Here is a 19,802-nt window from a genome sequence, read left to right as displayed (position 1 = left end):
TCTCTTTAAGTAAAAACACATACTACAACTTGGCAGATTCGGCCTTTGTGTTTCCTTTCATTGCCCAAGATGCTGTCTTGAGTATTCATAAAGTGTCTCTATCCAAATCTTTACATTGTTTTAAAATTCAAAAGAAAGAATATGAAGACAGCCAAGCAAATTTTTAAGTCACTTTGCACAGCCTCCGTTTATCACAGTGAAAAATAATTTACTTCTTATAACAAAATTTGTCTAGAAGTTTCAAAGATTATACATAGTCTTGGGAGCTTGGCACTTCAGATTCCTCTAAAGTAGGGAGTACTTCCAGAAAAAGACTTGGTTTTAGCTAGCTGTTGGAACAGAGGGTAGATAAAGTAATGCTCTATTCCACAGTTGTGACTTTGTCCAAAATCTATAGCATAACCTGGAAGTCATGTGAAATACGAAACATGAAAGAAAGGTTTTTAATTATAGTGCATATTTTATGAGGAAAAACAGTGCCATTCTGAAGAATAATATGAAGTTATGTTTATATATTGACTTCTCCTGAGGCCAAACACATCTCCTTAGCCAATACCAAAATCCATCCTGTAAGGGGAATGATAGGGTGTTTTGTATCTTACTTGGCCTGTCACATTCTAAACCCGTGGATCAAGGTCTCTTTTCAGCTCTCTAAACTGCACCCAGAGAACTCTACCACAGGATCAACACGTCCCAGAAAATTTTCAGAAAATTTTCAACCAGTTTCTTAACATGTAGCTTCTATACAGAAATGGTGCTACTACATCCACTGAAATGAGGGGTTTCATATTCCTAACAGCACGGAATCATACCCAAAAAATAGCATTACTTGAACACATTATGGCTAACATTATTTTAACTTCCCATAAGATTGCTTGTAATCTAGAAAGCCGCTTCTTTTTCACAAGAAAGTAACATCAAATAAATAAGAGAAATTGTTATTCTGCTAGAGTCCTACAACTTTTGTAGAAAAAAAGTTTTGAAGTCTTTGGTAACATTCTCAAAAAAATTTACTTTACCATGCTCATCAACTTTTTCATGTCTGATATGTGTAATCGACATAGCAAATGAAGGTATAGATAGCTTCATTTTAGTTGCCTCTAGTTCTTTTTTATTGAAGAAAAAAAATCATATTTTAAATAAATTTATTCCTAAACATCTTGTCATACAGTCCTGTTGTTCATGTTTTCTGTTATGCTGAATTTTTGCATTTTGTGGTGGATAAAAGTCACTATCAGAGTGAACTTCCTGAGCTAGACATGGCTGCTGTGAATTCAGTAACCCTCTGTGGATTTCTTTTGTAACAGCAAAAAAAAAAATAAAAAAAAATATGACCACAAATGTCCAATTGCCTGGACTGGAAACACTTTAGGTGAAAAGGTGCTACTATCATAAGACTGGATAAACTCCAAAGAATGCACTGTACCAACTGTTTGGGGCAAATAAGGTATTCAGATTTACTTTTCCTGTTGTGAACCAGTCCAAACCCACAGACACTGCATCTAATAGCTGGATAATATCAGGGAACAACAATAGCTTCTAATGCATCTCCACATAGCTATATGTAGAAAAAAAAAATAAATAGTGTCTACATGTGAAACTTGGTTAGATAAAAAATTAGGAACAAGAGTTCTTAAGGGTTTGTATTTATGACAAGAAAATCTAAGATGATGGAGTTGTGTTTTGTCTCTATGTTGCAGAGACATCCATTCCTAGAAAGAAAAACAATATGCAAGAATGATGTGAAAATGGCATCCATTTGAACCTGTGGAAGACCATACAATCTGAAGTTATAACATGATGGACATCAGCAAGTGTGAATATGCTAGTTACACAGCAAACATCTTTTATTATAATTTACTACCCTGACAAAGGGGTCTATAAGAGGAAAGCATTTAAGTTTTGCAATGAAGTCTATTCCTGTGCTAAATTTTGTCTCTGAAAAAGAAATACTGATATACACCATGGAAAGAAAATATAGGGACAGTCTACTCACATATGAGCTTCAAATTTGTAAGCTAATTTTCCCATGATTTTACAACTAACCAAGCGGGACTGAAGTGTTTGAGAAATCTGTGCCTTGGAAACCAGTGGATTCAGTATCTATATGAAGGAAAAGAGAATAAATGTCAGCAGTAAATAATGTATTCCCCTTCTTAAAAAAAAAAAATCCAGTAAAACATATAACCCAAATGTCATCTAACCCGTTCATGGAATTAAACAGTACTAAAAATAGTAATGCATATGTACATTAATAGTCTACTGGAAACCTGCATTTAATATTCAGTGCTAATTATAGTGTATTGAACCAATATCTTGGCCCAAATAGCAGTTTGTGATTCACATCACAGCCAGTTTTACATCTGTCTGCTTGTGTCTTTATTTTGAGACTAAGTTGTATATGAATATTTATAGCTATTAGCTGGTAATTTTGACAAAAGTTTTTAAATATGTTCTTGTAAAAAAAAAAAAAAGAGAGAGAGAGAGAGAAGTTCTTTCTTGTGAGTTTTCCCAGGAAACACCACTTTTAATGTGAAGTTTTGAAGCAACAATCCCTCTCATTTAAACATAATTTGGGGATCTGTAGGGAAAAAAATTCATTTCCATATAGATGCAGAAAACCAGCATCTTAGCTGTGCTGTCATTTGTTGGATCACCTCTATGGTGCCAAAAACAAACTGAGAAAGGCCTGCAGAACACATTTAGATACACTACTTTTTGCCCAGAAATAACAAAAGAAATCCAGGTCCCAGGCCAGGGAATACATTACAAAGAGGTTTCTCCTGAAGTCTGCTACAGTTTTTCACTCAGGAAGAACTTCACTTCTCTCTCAAAAAAGACTTTCCTGCCTTGTATATTATCCTAATGGTATTCTAAGAGCATTTCTCTCCTCTTACTAACCAAAATTTTGAGGTGAGAGCATCTATCCATTGTAAGGACAAGTAGTTCACCTAGACTAGAATTAGTACAAAAGGTATGCTTCTAACTATAATACTTCATAAACAAACATTTCATCAGTTATCTATAAAACTGTATATTACTTGGTCTTTGAACTATGACAGCAAACACACCACTTCTAGTAACTCCAGTTACTAATCTAGACAGTCTCTCCCATGAAGTGGCCACTGCCAGAGAGAGGATACTGGGTTAGGCTGACCTTTAGTCTGACCCAGCACACATTTCCTTACAACCTTGGAATCTAAGATTGTACTATGATTTTTACTAATTTACTAAAAAATTAACTACTAGAATATTCCTAATTTTCTGACATAAAGATCCTTCAAGTAACATAAAAGGCTGGTTTCAGTTAGTATCTGTATAGTTGCTGAATCAACACTCTATCAACTGTGATCTCCTCAAAACATTTTTGTGGAAGCATATAAATGTGTTACTATGTTCTAGTGAAAGATCAGAGTAAAAACTACATTCTGTTTAAATGGCATCTGTAAAATTACATTACATTTAGATTTTGGAGCTGACGGTAGTTTATTTTCACCTTTTAGAAGTTTATTTTTTAAATAGTGCTGGATTTCAGTTACCCACTGATTTTAATCGGTATTTTTAAACCACAGAAATGTTTATATATTTGCATCTCTACATTAGACATCAAAATATCACTGTCTCAAAGCTTTTAAACTTAACAGTAAAATATGAATTCTCAAAATAAAACCAAACAAACTAGCTGAGAAAAAGGGAGACATTATTTTCTAGTTCCTTGCTCTTCCTAAAGCTACATGCTAAAAAATCAAGTGCTTGCAGGGCATTAGGTTTTTGGTACATCAAGAACAACTGAAGCACACAATAAAATGCATCTCTAGCATTCATTCCTATTCAGCAGAAATACAAAATTTTTGTCCACTACAAAGAATGAGATACTATCCTGTAATTCAAAACAGGATATGTGAAAACATGTTACTCAGTGTAAGGGAAGTGTTAGAAAACATAGAGGATTCATTTGCTGAAGAATACTAAAGCTTTCTACGATGACCTTCCTGTCTCGCCTTAGCACGTTCCCCTCTTACAGTATGTTCCACAAACATTACTGCTTTCACAGGCATAGAACTGCAACAAATCGTACTGATGTGAAATGAGCCTGGCAGGAAACTACAATCTTTTATTTGTTGCTAGCGTAAGTGGGGAGAATATTATTACCTCGTGTCTGATAGTCTCTTTGGGTAAAGCTTCTATTACAGCAAGAAGGGTTTCTAGCCATGCATTGCTGACACCTGTCAGAAAGAAATGGGTTATATGTTATGTTGTACATATAATAACAAAACACCCATCAGTTTTACAAAATTACTTCTCTCTTTTTCTATTTACCTCTTCAAGGAGATATATAATTAAAAGACATTAAATTAATATTCAAAATTTCAGACACTCATTAAAACTGGGCTGCATCAAAAAAAGTGTGACTGGCAGGTCAAGGGACGTGATTCTCCCCCCCCTACTCTGCTCTCTTGAGATCCCACCTGGAGTACTGTACTCAGCTCTGGGGTCCACAACATGGACCTGCTGGGGTGGGTCTTGAGGACAATCAGAGGGCTGGAGCACCTCTCCTATGAGAACAGACTGAGGGAGTTGGGGTTGTTCAGTCCTGGGGAAAAGAGAAGGCTCCAGGGAAACCTTACAGTGGCCTACCAGTACCTAAAGGGGGCCTATAAGGAAGCTGAAGACAGACTTTTTACAAGAGCTTGTAGTGATATGGCAAGCTGTAATGGTTTTAATCTGAAAGACGGTAGATTTAGATTAGATGTTAGGAGGCAATTCTTCACTCAGAGGGCGGTGAGGCCCTGGCACAGGCTGCCCAGAGAAGCTGTGGATGCCCCATCCCTGGAGGTGTTCCAGGCCAGGCTGGATGGGGCTTTGGGCAACCTGGTCTGGTGGGAGGTGTCCCTGCCCATGGCAGGGGGTTGGAACTGGGTGATCCTTAAGGTTCCTTCCAACCCAAACCATTCTGATTCTGTGATTAAGAAGCAGGATAGATGAGAACCAAATTCTGTCCCCATTACTTTTGCCTTATTAATTCTTCTACAGGAAAATAATTACTCTATTTTGAAAAGACAATTTTTCTCATTTAGGAGCATAACCTTTTCTTGTCCCCACTGAAATTTTCTAGTGTTAAAAGAGGCCCTTTTGTTTTTCCTTTGTATCCTAAAAATAGTGTAACAGAAGTTAAGAAAAACTAACCATTAAAGAAGAAATATCAACTCTTCTCCCTTCATTTTCTCAGCCACAGAATTCTGATGCTTCAACAGAAGCGTGGACTCAGTAACAACTTTTAGATTTAGTCTTTCAAACAGAGTAAGTGCTTTTGATTGTTTCAATCAGTATAAAGAACTACTTTTAAAAATCAGTACGTACATGATCAGCATGCAAAAATCTTTTATTTCATACAAGTCTAGATATAAAGTCACTTAACTGCTTTACACAGTACTGTACTGTCACTAAGGAAACAAAATTAACAGAAATACTCAGTCATCAGTGTAGCTGTACAGCCCTGACCTGCATCTCTGTGTTCCAGGTTCTGGAGAATGATGTGTAGGAAGGAGTGGGAGTACGTATGAATGGACACCGACTCATCTTGCAGAACAGTCAAAAATGAAACAGCAGCTGTTAACTGCATTTCCACTCCTGCAACATGCAGCACCTCCTGTATAATCAGAAATTATATCGGTTTAGAACATGAGGCAGAATTGTACTGAAAGAACATTCAAAATTTTATTCAGTTTTAAGAATGAGTATGCAAGGACCTGGGTAAACTACAAAATTGGTTGTAAAATTATTTTCCCATAACAGTGATTAATTGGGGATATTCAGATCTCTGATACTATAAAATGAACTTTTAAAGAAAAATAAAGTTATTCATATTTTCTCTGACTTTCAATTTCATCAGTGTGGATGTTTCTACTTTACAAAATGAGATGCAGAAAACAGGCCAGATAACAATTGCACTTCTGCTTCTGTTTGTGCATATGAATTAAAATATATATATATTTCATTCATCCAGTGAGCAATACTAAAATAATGGAAGGTAATTTGAATTTCCTTTCTTGCCAGCTCACACGAAACACAAATGAAAATGTAAATATAGAGATCATCTTAAAAACAGAGCAAGATGTACCACAGTATTTACTGAGGTAACTTGGCATTTACTAGCACTTGGTTTTAACATATAAGAAATATAACTATTAGATTGTCTTTAAAAGCATCACTTCAAAAAATAAACATACAGAATATGGAAATGAAATATTACTGAATTTTTGGAATGAAGCAAAAAGCAACTTTAAATTTCAGATTTTTTCACATCCCAAAAAGCTTGCAGAATGCAATCTAGGACATAGTATTCATTTTAAGTATGTACACATCTATCAGCTACATGAAAATTTCATCAGTTTACTTCTCTAAATGTATCATTCTACTAAAACATTACAATCATTTTACAAGTGATTCCAAACTCTGTATCAGCTTAAAAGCCTGTATTTCCTATTCAGCACTCTATATGTTTCGTTTCTGCTTTTTTTAATGTGCTTGAAATAAAGTGCTTTCTCACATCACATATTAAAAATCAAAGATAAACTGATTCTTATGTAAATAAAAACACATGTAAACCAAATAAGAAAATATCCATTATACACCTAAGCATTATATAGAATTATGCTGAGAACTTACAGTTTACAGAGAACACCTGAGAAATGATTTAGACTTTGCTTACTTCAGAGTAGAACAACAAAGTTTTCATTACAGAAATGCCAACCAGTTTGTGTGTGCAAATGTGCAGCAAAGCCTAATTTTTAGTTTATCTGATTTCAGAGAAAATCCTTATTTATACCTCATTAACTCTTTATTTTTAATATGTATTTATTATATAGTATTCATTATGTAATATATAATATATATAATTATTATATTATATTATTTATTATATATATGTTTGTGAATATTTATAACAGCATTTCCACCACAAAAAATGACAAATAGAAACAGCATTGTGCAGCTTACCAAAGTGTGATAAAATGTTTGCATTCAATAGCCATGGAAACCACCCTCTTATCTCCACAGACTGCCTGTCCTTGCTCCTCTCCTGCTATTACTAAAGCCATAGCCAAGAATAAGACCACCAATTAATTTTGTAATTAAAAAATGTTGCTGGGATCCGAATACCAGTGCATACTGTTCTGGGATTTTGGTTTACACTTGGTTTACAACCCCAAAATAACCAAAAGAACTATCACTCACACTGTGGATGCTGAGACTTCACAGATCAGACCACAATGGAGCTAGCTGCACTCCAGTTATGGACATACTTGCTTAGTATGCAAACAGGCTTACTTACTATCAAATCAAGTTTCCAAATAGTCTCCTCCACAGATCTGGATAATCATGCGTAAGAAAACATTCTTTGGATGTGTCTCCTCATAGACCTCAGGAGACATTAAATCGTAAATTTCTAGACTGCTTACATATCTGCCTGCATTGATGTTTGCACTCAGAACTGTACAGATCCACCTACAAAGATGTATGGGTCTCCCCTTCTTATTTCAGCCGGACTGAACTCAAGCTGGATGATCTAAATATACTTAATATAAATGTATATATTTAGAAAGTAGTGTATTTTTCCACACATGGAATCTCCAAAGGTTCCCACTCTGGAGAAAAAAAAAAAGGTTTTTCTGTCTCTCCTATTCAGACAAGCACATTTAAAGGAATTTAAGGGTACTGACGTATTCTTGAATTTTCCTGAAGTCTAGAAGTTAAATTCAGGCTTCAAAACTTGGAAAATTTGGAAAGCATGACTTATTCCTTTAATCAGAAAACAGAAAATTAACTAGTTTAGTGTGTTTTATGTCCTGCAGCAACAGAATCCTCTTGAAAGAAAGCTGTAAGTAGAAACTTAGTCTGTCATTTTAGTAACCGTGGTGACGTGACAGAAGTTTTCATTTAGGACTCAAAATACACATCAAAAAAAGGAGAATTAAAGAAGATACAATGAGAATGGACCTTAAAATAGGTATAAGGCAGCGTGAAAATCACCCCACTCTTCCTAAACTATAAAATCAATGAGGAAAAAAGAAAAGCTTTCAAGGGGAGACTGATATATCAGGAAAATCAGTAACAGTGAAAACAAGTCTGGAACTAATCACACAGCTTTGGATAAGGCTTGATTTATATACTTCAACAAGAGTAGCCACAGTTTTATGCAGTTACAGAATTTGGAAAAATCAGACAGACACCTAAAATCGGACAGACACTTGAAATCTCCCTCCGCTGCTTCTGGTGGCAGCAGCCATGAACAGAAAATGATAAACCTGCATGTGACTTCCAAGATTCATTGCTAAACCAATGACTTCCAAGATTCATGAGGAGGTGCACGGAGAAACCCAGAGTGGGGACCTCTATGCAAAAGAACTGATACAAGGATGCCACTTCATTTTAACCATACAATTTCAAAGATATTTCATAATCTCATTCCTTTTTTAGCATCTAAATGAGATATATTTGTTTTATTGCCATAACCAAACTACCGATACTCAATTTAATCATTAGATCTTCTATGTTTAATTCAGTGTTATTTTATTATTTTATTCTGCATATCTCATATTATCTTCTGCATATATATTCTTATTTTATTCTGCATATCTCAGACCTAAAATAATTATGTTAAATATACAAAGAGTCTTTGGTATCATTTTAATTGTTTATTGAAAAAAGATAAGCAATTTGCATATATATGTTATGTTATTTATTTATTTACAAAAGTAACCAGGTTAATAAATTTCCCACAAATGAAATTGAAATTTGTAATCCAGACAGCCAGAAAATTTGTTGCATGTATTTCTGCCTGAATCTGTTTTATTCTCAGCTCTAATAAAAACAGTATTTTTGCTTTTGTGTTTCAGCAAATACACTAAAGAAGTACATTGGTTTTCCTATCCAATTACATGGTGACAATACTTTCAGATAAATACAACCCTGAAACTACTTTTTAACTCATTTTTCACGTGCAAATTTGAATTTACAAATTATTTTTCCCAATCTACAGTTGTGAAACCAATTGCAGCAATTTAAGTCAACTTAGATCCTTGCAATGCCAGACTACATTTGCAGGAATGTAACTGCAGTCGAGTAGTTGGCTATGCCATTGTAAACTATACAGTTTCCATTTAATGGTCAGGACTATTTCTCCAATAAAAACTAGGATAAGAAAAAACAAAAAAGTCAAGTGGCTAGGGATGCCAAATACTATTTTGCAGTCAAAGACACTGAAGTACATGTTAAAAATACAATAAACATACATATAACTGTTCTGTTACCAATAATAAATATTAGACAACAAAACACCATTGAAGGACCAGCTTTGTAAGAGTATATCCGCAGAAATAAATTTATCACATAGACATATGAAAGTTCTAATTTACAAGGTTTAAAGCTAAAAGGTACATTTGGATATAGACTGGCTGTCTATAAACCAGAAGCCACTATATTTCACTCTTTCACCTCTGCCTTGAGCCCATTAACTTAAATTTCATTTAATTTATCATCCAGAAAGGCATTCAGTTTGGATTTAAAAGACACTGCAAGATGAAAAATCCACCACTTTTCTCAGTTAGTCTGTTAAAGATTGATCATATTTATTATTAATAATGTCTGCTTCATTCTAATTTTTCTGTCTTCAGTTCCTAACTTGTTTCTTCATATACTGTTTCCAGTTAAATGGCTTTTATTATTATGCAGGAAGATATTTTTACAAAGTAATTAAGTGCCTCCTGATCTGAATAAACTAATCTCTAACTCCCAGTGTACTCCCAGATATTTTCCGGGCCCCAGGCCTCGATCATGCTAATAATCATCCTTTTAAAATTTTTCTCCGTTCCTACATAAAAAATAAGACTAGAAGGAAAAACTGTATTCCTATGTTAGACATTTTATTAAAGAGAGAGAGGCAAATTCTACCATTTCTCCACAGTTATTTCCTGTTCATACATAATTATTTTGTTGCAGAATCAAAGCAGAATTTTCATTTCCAACAGCTTATTTACCTCGACTCTTAAATTGTAACAAAAAATATTTTTTCCTTTATATTAATATATAAAAACATCAGTTTACTAATACTTAAGAAACATAGCCTGAAAATGGCCTTGATGGAAACACATCAACTCTGTAACACCTGACATATTAAGTTAAAAAAAAAATCACCACAGTTTCTTCTGTTTTTTGTTACTCCCTCATTTCAGAAATACTCTGCTCTCAAAGTAGAAAGACCAGTGACAAAAATTGATTCAGTATTTTAAATGGAAAATTTTAAAAAAGGTTTTCTTGAAGCCAGTAGGTTGGTTTAGGAAAGAATGCATTATGGTATGTCAGAATAACATGTGGTAGTAACTGCAGAAACTTGGTGTAAGTTAAAAGGCTTTCAATTACTTTGCAATTTCAAGTCACTCTTTTTCTCAAAGCATTATATATATAAATATTTTTTAAAATAGTGTCTATTGGCCTACATTTTATAGCACAGAACACGTCAAATAGAAGTACTCAATGTTTTTAAACAATCTGTCAGTCCTCAGTTCTGAGGACAGCTACTTCTTGGCCATTTGCTGAATTTAAGCAATCACATCGAAGTTGGAACAGATCCTCTTAAGAATTAGAAGTCTCCTGGAGTCACAGAAGTCCCAGGAGATACTACAAAGTTGAAAGGTGATGTCTGATATTCACAGAATCACCTACAACCTGCTGGCAATATCCTGCCTAATGCAGCCCAGTACATCACTAGCCTTTTTTTGCAGCAGGGGCACATTGCTGGCTCATGTTCAACATGGCATCCATCAGGACCACCAGGTCCTTTGCAAAGCTACTTTCCAGCTGGGTAGCCCCCAGTATATATTGGTGCATGGAATATTACTGAGTACATCCACCATGCAGAAGCTAAGACCCTCCTGCTGAAAAGTATGTGGTAGAGCTTCCATTTAAGTATCCTAAGGAAAAGTATTTGCTATATAATCATATTGAGGGCTACATACATATTTGTTCATCACCTCTCATTCTATCAATTCCTAACAAATGAGCAAAATATACTTCATTACATTTATTTCTCACAAACACTGAACTGTCTCCCAACAGCCTCTCCTCTTTAATACCTTTATTGATGATTTGGATGAGGGAATTGAGGGCACCCTCAGTAAGTTTGCAGATGACACCAAGTTGGGGGGAAGTGTTGATCTGCCGGAGGGTAGGAAGGCCCTGCAGAGGGACCTGGACAGGTTAGGTCGATGGGCAGAGGCCAGTGGGATGAGATTCAACATGGCCAAGTGCCAGGTCCTGCACTTTGTCCATGAAGGCCAACAGCATCCTAGCTTGTATCAGGGATAGTGTAGCCAGCAAGACCAGGGAGATGATTGTCCCCCTGTACTCAGCTCTGGTGAGGCCACACCTCGAGTGCTGTGTTCAGCTTTGGGCCCCTCACTACAAGAAGGACACTGAGGTCCTGGAGCGTGTCCAGAGAAGGGCAACGAAGCTGGTGAAGGGCCTGAGACACAAGTCCTATGAGGAGCAGCTGAGGGAACTCAGGTTGTTTGGTCCGGAGAAGAGGAGGCTCAGGGGAGACCTCATTGCTCTCTACAGCTACCTGAAAGGAAGGTGTAGGCAGCTGGGGGTCAGCCTCTTCTCGCAGATAACTAGTGATAGGACTAGAGGGGATGGCCTCAGGTTGTGCCAGGGGAGGCTTAGGTTGGAAATGAGAAGACATTTCTTCTCAGAAAGAGCAGTCAGGTATTGGGACGGGTTGCCCAGGGAAGCGGTAGTGGCACCATCCCTGAGGGTGTTTTAAGGAAAGGTCGGACGTGGCACTTCAGGACATGGGTTAGTGGGTGACATTGGTGGTAGGGTGATGGTTGGACCAGATGATCTTGGAGGTCTTTTCCAACCTTAACAATTCTATGATTTTTTTTCTATGATTTCTATTACGAGACAGAGGATACAGCTTAAGACTAATTCCACAGGCAATAAGAAATACACCAAATTATTTTACATAGTATTTTTAAAATTATTTTATTAATATAATAAGGTAGCTGGCTTAATAATAATAATTTATTTTTTAAAACCTGAGAGATATATATCCACACAGCCTGTCAATAGAAGAAGCAATTAATTTCTTCAAAATTTCAGCAAAGAAAACAATGAAATATAAATGAGAATTTACTGGAACAAACAAATACCATTATCACATGGGCCCACTTTGCAATTTATTAATCATCTCCTCGATAGACAGAAAACTGCAATGTAAGCATGTGACTCAGCCATGTCACCTTTGTTACTAATATAATTATATTCTTTCTTACATCTGACAGTGAGAATCTGATACAGACATAGCAAGAAAACTCAGAGCAGCTACTACAGAAGACTGTTTTTCTTCTTATCCCTAAAGTGCTTCAGACAAAGCGGGCAAGAATATAACTCAAGCTTTCAGTTCTACATATTGAAAATTGTCAGACTGATACTTGAGTCAGTAACTAGCTAAACTCTTTCCATCTTCTTGAAGTGATCTAAATACTCTTCCTCAACCATTGGCTGTTTGCAACAAGAAAATTACATTCCTGTTGGCAAACTGTATAAAAAGGGGTAATAATTTTAAATTCACATGGGGAAAAACCCTAACTTCTACAAAATGGCTAGTAAAATCATGACTGAATTGCATTACTGGAAATGTCAACGGCTTCTCTAAAAATGTATGGGGGTGCTCAGTCTGTCCATAAAGATATGAAGGCAACTCAGAGCTTTAAAAATACAATTTCTACAGGCAATCCTCTGATTTTCTACCACCTTTCCCATGCAGAGCATATGCGTTCACCTAAACAGCTACTAACAAACACAGTGATCTTTTAGCTGATAATTTGTATAAATTAGAAAAAGACTCAAATCAAAGTGATCTGTTGCGTGAGACTAGGCCACAGATTGTTCTAAATCAAAACACTGATTTAATCACATAAAAAATGTTAATGGTACCAACAGAAGACTGACAATACCCTGATCAAATGAAAGAAAACTCAGCAATTTGCTGTTATCAAAATAAATTTTCAGATATTTTGATAGCCAAAAATAATATATTTTCCCACTTTGCTGATCGTCTTAAAATCACTGAAAATCAAGCATGCTAACGTATTTGAAATCTTAATTCCTGCCGTAGCCTTACATACCTTTAGACTTATTAGGCTTTGCATTTGACTTTATATACCTAAAAGGAATTAACATCTGTTTCGTCATGCAGTTTTATTTGGTTGAAGCTGCTCCTAAAACCACACCTTAAATTAACTTTGTCATTTCTTCTACGCTATATTAATCCATGGGTCACACCTGGGGCGGAGTATAAATACAGAGATATTTTTGTTTAAGATATTCTTTATCCAAATAAATACATGCATAAAAATATTGTTTTAACATTGCATGGACAGCATGCATTTATCACAGCTAGAAGTGGCTTACTAAAAATTTGGAGGGCAGTAAATGAATCTTGGGACAGCTAAAAGCAAAGTGTGTTTTCTGGATTGCTTCATGAAAATCTTAAATGTTTGACTGGGAGGAGATTGAGAATGTCAAAATGAACCATTACGACTGGCTGGTCCTCAAAAAGAGTTCTCAAAAAGCTGTCAAAACACTGGTAACTCTTTAGAATATGTAAACAGTATTACTTCTGCTTTCTTTTCCCGTTGTAACATTTTTCAAAACTACATAAATTCAGTCAATTAACGTCAAAGATCTGTTGGACATACCTCTTCTAATGAGCAAGTCTGCAATAAAAAATATTTAAGTTTTTTTTTACCCTTTTAAAGTACGTGGACTGGCAGAAAAAGATGCATTCAAACCTCATGACACACAAACTTACTCGTATTTTTGGTAAAACACGACGAAGTGTTTCTGCAGGGTTCTGTCGCATCAGAACTGGAAGATTTGCCACCACACTGGTTCCTTGGATATCCTGGCCAGAACTTACAAAAACACATACAAACACATTACTCTCTAAGATGATTACAAGATCACAATTGTCATCTAAAAAACAAAAAAAAAGCCCCTCGCTCGCCCCCCCACACAAGTTAGTAAGTCAAAAGAAGCATCATAACTTTTATATAATAAGCAGTAGAAAACAGTATTAAAAGCATATCAACCATAAAAAGCTGTTATGTATCATTTCTAATATGGAATGTTCTAAAATATATAAAAAATAAACTTTTATTTCAAACTGGATAATCAAAGCAGTGGTTTTGTGCAATCTTCTTCTATTATATAAATACGAGTGATAAAGGATAGGAAGAAAGCAGATGGAAGAAATAAACAAAAACTACTCAACATATAATGTTATAACAGGAACCTATGATTTTTGCTTTTTTGAGGGAAAATAATCAGCTGTATATTGTCAAACATGATTAAAGATGCATGCAAAAGCTTGATTAGATTATAGATCCTTTGTTTTTCTTATCCTGTGTCTCTTGATAGTATCCCATAATTGAAAGAGAAAAGAAAAAAAAAAAAGAGAGAGATGGATGGGTAGGTAACAATGAGGAAAAGGCATGAGATGAGAATAAAAACTATCCAAGTTGATAAACTTCCAAAACAGAATCAGAAGAGAAAGGATCAAGTATTCCCAGGTGCCAAAATTAACAATAAAACTAAATATCAAAACATTTTTTCCTGTTTAAATGCATAAAATCTGTTTTTCTAAACAAAATCAAGTTTGTTCCAACAGCCAAGCTCTTTTTTAAATAAGCATGTTACACTCAATTGTACACACGCAAGCATTTTTCTTAGTGTTTGTAATTAAGTGTTCAATATGATCATACATACATTTTTAAAAAGAAATCCATAGTAAAACTGCATTTAAATACTTCCATATACCACTCTGCATCCCCTGGTCATTCCAATGTGTCTTAGTGTAATGCATGAGCTCAACAGGGGAACAAGCACACAAATGGGTCACAAGAGAGTAGATTTACAGAACAACTTTCCAATTTTGTTCTGCTACTGAGGTACATTGGGCAATTCACAGTTAAGATGCAAACCTTCGTGCAGCATTTAGAGCTAAAAAGATCTTTACACATTCCACTAATGCTCTAAATCATCCTCAACATTTATGTCTTTCAGAAGATCAGATGAAATTATAGTTATTTACAGGTACCGTCAAGCAGGCCAATTTAAATCTATTTTGTTAAATGCATATAAATGTACTTTTACAAACAAGAATATATTTGTATAATAAGCAAGAAGCTTTGGTTAAAATCAATACAGACTAGAATATCCTAACATTAATATTTTCACGTCCTACTAGATTTTTTTTTCTTTGCATTCTATAATTTCCTACTGAAAATATTTAACAATTAGATAACATCAACATTAACTTAATTGTTTAGATTAAGAAAGAGTATTCTTCACTGTCCTTGCAAAGACAGTTTTTTTGTCTAAGACTGAGAGTATGTTTTGGAAGAGTAAGTACAGGCTGGAAGGCAGGAATTCCAGAACTCAAATCCTCATTTGGTCTGTGGAAGGTTGAAAGTCACACGCACAACAGTTCAGTTTTGTGCTAGGTTTCCATTCTGCAGACAGGCGTAATTACTGAATTCACCACCTGCAAACGATCACACTGTGTAAGGTTCTTAACCTGTGAAAACCTCTGCCCCAACAAAAACCTCCTCTTCCATAAAGCATAAACCTGGCTATTTCCTTTATGTCTTATTTTCTGTACAGAATAACTTGAAAGTATGTGTCTAAAGCATACACAATGGAATTAAACTAACTTTAGATTGTGCATGTCTACTTCTGAGATAATTTCCCTTAAAAATCAATGAAGAGAAATAAGACTGAATAAGGAGCAATTTATTTCAGCCTAAATAAATGGGCCATGCCCCTGGTGTACCTGTTTTCTTCTACCACCTATAAGGGCAGACACAAACACTAGCTCTGCTGTGTGCACCTGCATAGTGAGCAAATGATGGATCCTGCGCACAGAAACCCATTACACACCTTAGTCCTACAGGTATTCATGTTTGTGCTGAGCTTCACCATTGTGAGAGGTCCCATTGATTTTTCACACAGTAATATATAGCACCTTCAGAAATCTTTGCCTGACTATAGCAGCTAACAAACATGATGCTATAGCAGCTAATTGACTGATCATTCCCACTTCTCTAAAAGCCCAAGAGCAATCAAGAAGGATCTCTCATGAACTCAGTCATGGCAGTAACTGTGTTCTAAATGGGAGCTACACACCAGGAATCCCTGGAATTAGTATTCTTGTCTTTTATTTTTGGACCATACACATCTTAAATATTACAAAGATAAAAACCCAAATAGAAGAGTTATCATGAATTCTAATACGAGTAACAAGTGAGCAGGAAGCTGCGACCACAGCACTACGGTTATCACACATGCTAACCAGGTTATCACACATGTAACCAGGGTTGCAATATTCTGACCTTCTGAGCAGAATTTGGGAATCATTCCCAGAGCAGACACTCCACATTTATTGTATCTGTAGTCTTATAATAAAAAGCAAGCAGAAATTGCAGCTGGGGAGAGAGGTCAACACAGATGAAAAATTGACTATGTATGTTACAGCATAACGCTGAGAACTATGTTTGTATCAGCAGACACATAAAAATACTCTTTTCCAATAAATATGTCTATTTCAGATTTTCATAAATTACTTCTTTTCTTTGTCAGAGGTAACGCGATCCAAAGAAAGGTTAACAGAGTCAGGGTCAGAAGATCCTGAGTTCCAGTTCTGTCTATACCATCGATTTTCCATGTGGTTCTAATACCAGATCATTTAATTGAAGAATCTTGACTTTAGTTTCTCTTCCCTCGTTTTCCATTTTCTTCACAGCAGTAGCTGTGAAAGCAGCAACGTTAATTTAAAATATATTTTTTTACAACTCAGTGTCATGCAAATTTTCTCACCTTTCTGAACTTTCAGAAAATTATACTACAATTCTTAAAAGGTACACTGAAATTCACCATAGCAGAGCACAATAAAAAAAATTAATAAACAAAGTTCAGCAACCTGAAAACAAGATAAAATTCAGATACATAATTTCAAGCTCAAGAAAAGACTTCACAATATATAAACAATAAACGTTTCCTATATTTTTGAATAGGAGGTTATCTTTTTCTCCTGCTATCTACCTTCCTTTTGGAATAAAGAATATGACTATTCCAATAACGCATTTTTTTCTAATATTGACTTTTTATTTAATATGGTGCATACTCTAACTGAAAAAAAAAACCTCAGCATTTCTGTTTTTTAATGCTCTGTTCAGACTACCACTGATGTAAGCTGATGTGATTTTCTTGAGAAGCAGAAGGAGTCAATTTAATGGCTGGTTACCACACACGCCACTACATATTTTTAAATGTTGTCTGTAAACACAAAACTGTTGACAAGCTTTGACAGGGCAAAGCTACACCAAAGCCATTTTTAACACCATTCAAAAACAGTGATAACGGATAAAAGTACAGATTTTTAGACTGATTTTAATATTAGGATGCCTGCGATCTTATTTGGAAAACATGTATGAGTTCTCCCCATAAAAACATGTCTCCCAGTAACATCCAAACTCGATGAAAGAACAACATTGTGCCAGCCACTGAAAATGGATTTAACTTAATTAATAACTGATCTATTTACAGCTTGCATTATTTTTGCATTATTCAAAGCCATTTTATTATCTAATTTAATGCAATGAATATTAAAGCCTTTCATGCTTATGGCAAATTTCTCTGAGTATTACATACTAATTCCAACAAAGCTTTAAAGCAGAATTGGGAAATCTAGAGCCCCCAAAGTGGAAAAGGGTTCCAGGGTAGATGAGGCCCACACCTTCTTACAATACAGCTTGCAATCTCTGCAAGGAAAAGATGTATACCTTCATATTATCCAGTTGTAATAATGCAAAAGGTCATAGTAACTTGGAGAAGCTATGCTGTTTTATTTTGCATAATTTATTCACTGTGTATCAAGGTGAAAGAAATCCTAACCACTAAAAAAAATGCAACCAACTTCATCCGACAGAAATGTAAAGAAAAGGGCAGTGTTCCCCTTTAAAGCCGAAATGCTTAGTATCTGGCTTGCTGCCAATTAAGGATGTGAAGCAGGAGGCATTTCAACACCTACACAGCCTGTAATTTTCCAACTGCAGAAGATTTTTCTTGTTTCCACCAAAGAGGCTGCACCATACATTCCACTTCCTTTTAAATATTAAAGTCCTCGGGATTAAAGCGAATTATTGCTAAACACTCAGATTAAGATGTTTTTGTGCTAGTAAATCCATGAAAATAAATACTAAATAGTTATTCTCTTCAGTCACAGTATGCTTAATGCTCTGAAGGTGCTATTCCTTTATTAACAGTGCTAAGTATAGAACTCCAACAGAGCCCTATACTTAGAAGCAATTTAGCTCGATCTCTTTTGTGCAAGCAACATCCATACATATAATTTAAAGATAAAACTTCAGGACTCATCTTCTGAGTTCATCCTAGATGAGATCCCAGTGATTTTACGATGCTGGGAATCCTCAGCCCAGGAGGAAAGCTCTGCCACCTGAGCACTCCTGTCCTAATTCTCACCGTCTCTGCAATACCAGCTGCTCGCTGCAAGCCGCCGGTACCAGAGCTCCTCTAACCACGAGGCTCATTACAGACCTGGTACTTCTCAAGAGCAAATGCAGCACTAGGCCTTGCCCTCCAGCTCCTACTTTCACTTTTGCTTGTCTTTTTCTACCCTCATAAAACAAGGCCTACATTATATGAGACTGCCTTGAGATTGGAGCAAATCCTCCTGGAAATCCATTTACAAACATATGAAGGAAAAAATAAGGTGACTGGGAGTAGTCAGCATGGATTTGTGATGGGGAAATGATGCCTGACCAGCCTGGCAGCCTTCTACAATGAGATGACTGGCCTGGATGCTATCTTATTTTAGCAAGGTTTTTGAAACCAACTCCCATAAGCAGTTCACAGATAAACTGATGGAAGTACAAGTGAGATAAACAGAAAGTGACGTGGACTGAAAATTGGATAATTATCAAGCTTAAATGGTTACACCAGCCACTGGTGGTGTAACTCAGGAGTCCACGCTAGGGGCAAAACCATTCAATATCTTCCATAATGACTGGGATGCAACTGAGTACACCCTCAGGTAGTAGGAAGATGATACAAAACCAGGAGGAGTGGACGACACACAAGATGGCTGCGCTACCTCAACGTGCTGCAGAAATGGACCAACAGGGATCTTACAAATTCTTCAATGGGAAATGCAAGTCTGGCAGCCATGTGGGAATAACCCCCATGCACCAGTACAGGCTGGGGTCTATCGGCTGGAAAGCAGTTTGTCAGAAGAGGATGTGTACGTCTCAGTGGACGATGAGTTGACCAGGAGCCAGCAAAGCAAGCTAACAGCATCCTGGGCTGCGTTAGGAAGAACATCACCAGCAGGTCAAGGGAGCTGCTCATTCCTCTCTATTCACCAAAAACTCATAGACAGACTGGAGCTAGTAGAGTGATGGGGCCATAAAATGATTAGTAAGAGATTACAGCATCTAATATCTGAAAAACTGAGCAGGGATTTTTAATCTCCAGCTGAGAAAGCTTTGGATCCTACTTAACACGTATAAATATCTAAAGTGAGGGAGTAAAGGAGACGGAGGTAGGTTCTTCTCAGTGGTGCCCAGTGACACAAGAGGCGATGTGCACAAACTGAAACATAGGACAAAAAAATAAAATCAGAGTGCTCAAACATTGGAGTGGGTTGCCAGGACATGTAGTGG

The 19,802-nt window shown here is 36.0% G+C and overlaps 1 protein-coding gene across 4 annotated transcripts in view; it reads right to left on the bottom strand.

The window, feature by feature from the left end:
- The window catches only part of PPP4R4 (protein phosphatase 4 regulatory subunit 4), a 78,358-nt gene that overhangs the window by 39,229 nt on the left and 19,327 nt on the right, over window positions 1–19,802 (bottom strand). For all 4 annotated transcript variants that reach the window (XM_080594278.1, XM_080594279.1, XM_080594277.1 and 1 more), the window contains exons 3-6: window positions 13,874–13,976; window positions 5,503–5,650; window positions 4,153–4,226; window positions 1,997–2,103 (exon numbers count right to left, since the gene is read on the bottom strand). In XM_080594278.1, coding sequence (XP_080450404.1) covers window positions 1,997–2,103; window positions 4,153–4,226; window positions 5,503–5,650; window positions 13,874–13,976 — 432 coding nt within the window. The remainder of the gene's footprint in view (window positions 1–1,996; window positions 2,104–4,152; window positions 4,227–5,502; window positions 5,651–13,873; window positions 13,977–19,802) is intronic.

The sequence above is a fragment of the Anser brachyrhynchus genome (assembly GCF_964034855.1).
Source record: "Anser brachyrhynchus genome assembly, chromosome: 5".
Lineage (NCBI taxonomy): Eukaryota > Metazoa > Chordata > Aves > Anseriformes > Anatidae > Anser > Anser brachyrhynchus.
The sequence above is the reverse complement of the archived record's forward strand: the minus strand, read 5'-3'. Positions and strand labels throughout refer to the sequence as shown.